Genomic DNA, 5,725 nt, shown 5'->3' with positions numbered 1-5,725 from the left:
AATTTCCACTCTAAACTTTCTTCTTTTTTTATTTGCAAACAACACCCCAATTCACTAAAGATTTATCTCTAGAATTAGAGGAAGACCCTCCCCACAATAAGTTCCTCCTGATCTTATCTACTGAAGACAAAAACCAAAAAGGAAGCTTAAAGAAAGATATATATTAAAGAGGGAGAGAAGATATAATAGAGTGATCAAAACCAATCTTTCTCCTATGGATAGATGTTTACTCTTCCAAAGAGAGAGCATTCTATTAAAGGAATCGAGGAAAGGTTGCCAATTCTTTTTGGTAAGGGATCCACACATAAGGGGGAGACCCAGATATTTGGAAGGAAAGGAATCAAGGGAGGAATTCATGAGATTAGCTAAAGATTTCCCTCTACTCGGGATTTTACCACAATAAAAGAGAATTGTCTTAGCGTAATTAATACTTAGACTCGAAATGTCCTCAAATAGATATAGGATAATCTTTAGGGAAGAAATATTTGGATTGTTTACCTTACAAAAAATGAGGGTATCATCTATAAATTGGAGAGATCTAACTCTGAAAGATCCCTTGAGTCAACAGTATTGATAAGCATTCTGTTGAGAACATTAGCTACAAGAATAAATAACATAGGTGATAGGGGATTCCACTACTTAAGACCTCTATGACATTTGAAAATTTTGGTTAGAGTTCCATTAACAAGAATGGATAATTTAGATGAAGAGAGGACATGATCAATCCATGAACACCATTTATAACAAAAGCACCTGGCTCTAAAAAGAGAGAGAATAAAAGGCCAACCGACACAATTGAAAGCTTTAATGAAGTCATCTGAAAGTTTGATAGAAAAGGATGGAAAAACAATGAGGGCCAGATGATTTTTAGGATGAAGAGAAAAGACATCCTGCTTAATCTCTTCCTGAGTGAAAGGAATAACCAAAGACGAAAGATTAATGGTGAAATCAAGATATAAGTAGCTCTAGTCTAGATTAAAGGATGATGCATGTTTAGCCTCAAAGAGGGAAGAGAAGTATGAAAGGAAAGCTTGTTGTTTTTCTAATTCTGGGGAGATGATGATGTTATTGTGGAGGAAAGAGGGAATGAAGTTCTTTCTTCTATGGGCCGAAACAATTTTATGGAAGAAGTAAGTGTTAGAATCACCATTGCCAAAGGACCTTTGATCTTTGTCTCCAGTACATCTCTTCATCATTGGAGATGGAGAAAAACTGAGCTTTCAAATATATTCTCTTAGCCAATTCAGAAGGATTAAGAGACCGCGATTCTCCTAAAAGCAAGAGGGAGTCAATGTCAGACAGAATGCTTTTCTTGGTGGAAGTGAGAGATCCATAAATATGTCTTTTCCACCATTTAATTCTTCTCCGGAAAAGCTTAATTTTAAGAGGTAAGACATCATTGGGGACCTTCTACAAAAGAAAGAAGACCAACAATCTTTAACAAAGCTATGGAAGGAGCATGATAGCCATATTTTTTCGAATCTGAGCAGAGGAGTTGGCTTGGGACAATAAGTATCTAAAATGATAGGAATGTGATCTGAGCAGGCAGAGGGGTATATATATGGGACTCATTGGGGAAATTGAGATTCAAAGTTAGAGGAAATAAAAAAAATCTATCAAGTCTTTCTAAAACATGATTAGCTCTCAAGTTAGACAAAGTAAACCATCTACCATTTAGAGGAAGATCAAAAGGAAATATTCTATATACCATAGATCTGAAACTGTTAATGCCTCTAATAGAGCCAGACCTCCCACTTATTTCATTCAAGTTAAGAGTGACATTAAAATCTACACACAAACTCCAAAGCTTCTTAAGCCATAGTTTGTCTCTCTTCAACTATAAATAATTAGTTTGAGTTTCGAGCGTGTAAAAGATCCCCACGAAACGAGAACCACAACCACCCATCAATTCTTTACCCTGAACACTCGCGTGTAGATGCAGATTGTAGAATAGAGGTTTCAAATCAGACGGGAGCATTTAACAGCCTCTGACACGTTAGGTGACATCCATATCCATTAACCATAGAAAATGATATCATTCAAATTATGGAAGCTCCACATTAGCATATGCTTGCGCGTTAGCGCATACTTGCTCCGGATGATGACAATAAGGCTTGCGCGCTTTGTGAATGATGATTCCGCTTAAGGTGTAATTGAGAAGCTGTGCAAGGATTGGGATTGTCTTCTGTTCTGCCATAGGAATGGGGTTCAATGTTGAACATTGTTCTCTGTTTTTTCTCTATATGGAAATTATCATGAAATTTCCATAGGCTAATACAGTTACTTCTGCCCTTTCATTTCCCCATTCCATGCAGTCTTTTCATAGTAAGACCAGTGTCCAGAGTACAAGTTATACAAGAAACACAGACATACCGGATGAAGTCTGTTTCTTCAACAAGTCCCCAGTTTGTTTTTAGTAGCGACAGTACCATAATGCAGGAAAAAATTAATAAAATTATAGAGATCTGATAAATCATTGTATGGCTTCCCTCGACGTCAAAACTTTCGGTAAAGAAAATATCGGCAATACCTCAAGAAATTTGCTACCTTCTCTAATATAATATGCACTTCGCAATCAGCCTAGAGCTTTTTGTGGGGATTCAGAACAACAAAGCCAACACCTAACAATTGTCCATACTTTGGACAGTGTTTGGCAAACTGAGTCAACACCTAGAGCTCTTAGTATTACAAAACCTAAACACCAACACTCAGCCGGTTTTGGTGGTAGGCCATATTTTGCCAACAGTCGGGCTGGGATTTATTGAGTATCTGGATTAAGCTGGCGCAGAGCTAATGGTCTAGAATTAATCAGGAGTTTGTTAGGTTACCCTATCCATTTTAGGACAAAAGGCAATAAACCCTGATAATAAGCAAAGAAGCAAAATCAAAAGCCATTTACACGATCTTCGATGTTCATATAGAAAAGCTCTTTGGAAAAAGAGTACTTTTTACTACAGAGATTTCACAGTAACTAGATAGGAAACACGTAAAAACTTCCTAATTTTTCACAGGCGAGCCGAAAAAAGCACTAGATATACCATCTCACAATCATTTTAGAAAGTTAAACCAAGATCAACGTATCTGTCAAGGCATTAAATGAGACAACGCAACACTTACTATTGCAAATACTCAATTATTACAGCAAGGAATAGAAACAGTTGATAGAGAAAAGTTAATCTAGCATAACAAATACTCAATTATTACAGCAAGGAATAGAAACAGTTGATAGAGAAAAGTTAATCTAGCATAACTTTTTTGGGAAAAATATATGTTTTATTTGTAAGCATCTTATTGTGAAGAAGCGAATTAAAAGTTAGATTTCACATTTTAATCAATGCCCCCTCGTAACGACGCACTTGTTTGTTTGCCAGCACAGAGTCTCAACGTAACCATCCATTCATTATTGAGGGGTTCCTGCAAGATTCAGAGTAATTTTGTTAGAGAATACTGATAAGATAAAAAATGAATTTTAAATTAGCATAATCAAAGCCATGAACATCACAGAATCAACATAATTATGGCCTGTATATGGTTGCACAAAAAGGCAGAGAAAAAAAGGTCAAATATAAAAGGAGAGAATGGTTTACAATATAAAGCCCAGACAAATATATAAATTAAATATAGTTGCCTGAATGCAAGAACTGTTTACTTGATCCCTCGCCTGCTAACTGATAAAGAAGAGAGAATGAGAAGAGGTCTGCAGCGGGTGTAGTAGCGTAATGATCATGGGTTGAGACTCGTTGAATAGATGATAGTGAGTGATGGAGGATACCATGATGGTAGTCGTGATCATGATCGTTTTTTTGGTGGTTGTGATGGGAGTTGGTGATTGGTGCTGTGATGATTGGTCATTGTGGTGATCGTAGAGACGAACGCATAGGTGGTTAAGGAGGTGGTGGTGATGTAGGGGCAGATGGCTACTAACAAGAGGGATGAGGCTTGGCTTCAAGGGTGAGGGAGAGGGAGGAGGAATGAATAAAATTAGATATGGGGGAACCTTTCTCCATAATAAGAATTAGTTAAATTTTTGGGTAGCTACTAATAACTAGAGAAAGACTACTTCGACGGGCTAAAGAGAAAATGCAAGAGATCCATAGCCCTAAAGAGAAAATGCAAGTATCCGCTTTTACTCACTACCTTCAAAAGCAATTTCTTAAATATAAAGGAATGATATATCCTAGATTTCCCAAATTTCTTTTCATTTTTATAGTCACCAGAACAGGTGTGGTCCGTTCTCGGAATGACACAAAGCAAGAAACAATATACAGTTCGTTCTCGTAATGACACAAGGCAATAAACCATGTTCAAATCACTAGCCCGTCCACATGGTCAGAGCCAGTCATCAAAGAATGGAAAGTGTTACGCTTTCAGCCTATAAGCCATCATATAATACGTAACAAAAGAATAATTTAGAATCTCAGTGAAAGCAGGCAAAACGGCCATGAGCCAAAAAAAAAGGAGAGGACAAAAAAAAAGATGAGCAAGAAAAAATAAATACAGATACAAAATAAAGCATCCTCCCTGCAAGTAAACATGTCTTTCTGGTTAGATGACAAAAAGTGAGGTAAACATGGCAAAGCCAAGGGTAGAATTAACCTCGAGTTTTATCCTCCCGCCAGTATAGAAACCTAAGATTAGCACCCTGCTTGTCCATCTTATATAGCTGATTCCAGTGTTCAGCTACTTCACATCCCAAAACTGCACCACAGAGAGCTCCAAAGCCAGTAGCTAGAACAACACCTGCAATAAATCCACCATAATTATTAAAAACAAAAACTAAAAATGATAAGCAATATATCACAAAATAACGCCCGACTTATATTTACATTAATTTCAACTATGACCTGTCACAGACAAATCATAATAGATACATGGTAAGGATATGAGGTTAAAAGTATAGTATTTGAGTAGCTTGTAGTGTATCGAGCTTCCCATTCTGTCTGCTTATAATCAAATTAAGGAGAACAAACAGAACAACTCAAAAAATCCATCTTTATCTTTTACAATCATGATGTCCAAATTCAGTAAGATCACAGCAGAACAGATAAATGGATATAGTGATTAACCTGATTGAGATGGCAAGACAGAGACAAGCAAATATAGAGGTGCAAGGGATTTTATTTGTTCTAAATGAAGAAGTGAAACTAAGATGACATCAAGGAAGCGTTTTGGGGAAGGGATCGAAATTGTCCGCATTAAGAATTAACAAAACACAAGCAAGATGAAGTTGCATAAATTTGTTTATTGGAGAATACAGATAATGCTACACTTATTTATACTAAAAAACAATTCGAATAATGTAATCATTGAGAATATTAACTAGATTGCACACCACATCCGGTTTGTGCTTAATCTATGAATTATTAAAGCATCATAACTTAAAGAAAATTTTCTTTATCCTTTTCTTTTTCTTGTGTGCGCTCTTTCCATCTAGGATGGTGGAGCAAACAAATTTACAGTGTTTAAAGGTCAGGTTTTAACATATCAAACATTTAAATCCATAAAGATTACTGAAACATGATACAATAAATAAGCAAATACATTACTATCCCAGCTGAAAAAGCTTTGGTAACACAGTTTTCGTCTTATGCATGTATTAAGGGTGATAATACCAAATTGGCATATAAAATGACACCACTTTACTACTATGGCATATGAAGTAATGCTGGCAACAAATTAGAATGAAAGGTCCGTAAGTTGTCACAAGTAGGCTACTCCAATCGGC

At 36.3% G+C, this 5,725-nt stretch overlaps 1 protein-coding gene across 1 annotated transcript in view; it reads right to left on the bottom strand.

Moving 5' to 3' along the window:
• LOC109826164 (succinate dehydrogenase subunit 6, mitochondrial) overlaps positions 3,079–5,725 on the bottom strand; it is a 14,374-nt gene continuing 11,727 nt past the window's right edge. Inside the window, exons 3-4 of the mRNA XM_020393154.1 lie at positions 4,597–4,740; positions 3,079–3,414 (exon numbers count right to left, since the gene is read on the bottom strand). Coding sequence (XP_020248743.1) covers positions 3,401–3,414; positions 4,597–4,740 — 158 coding nt within the window. The 3' untranslated portion in view covers positions 3,079–3,400. The remainder of the gene's footprint in view (positions 3,415–4,596; positions 4,741–5,725) is intronic.

The sequence above is a fragment of the Asparagus officinalis genome, chromosome 10, assembly GCF_001876935.1.
Source record: "Asparagus officinalis chromosome 10, Aspof.V1, whole genome shotgun sequence".
Lineage (NCBI taxonomy): Eukaryota > Viridiplantae > Streptophyta > Magnoliopsida > Asparagales > Asparagaceae > Asparagus > Asparagus officinalis.
This window is presented reverse-complemented; position numbering and strand designations above follow the sequence as displayed.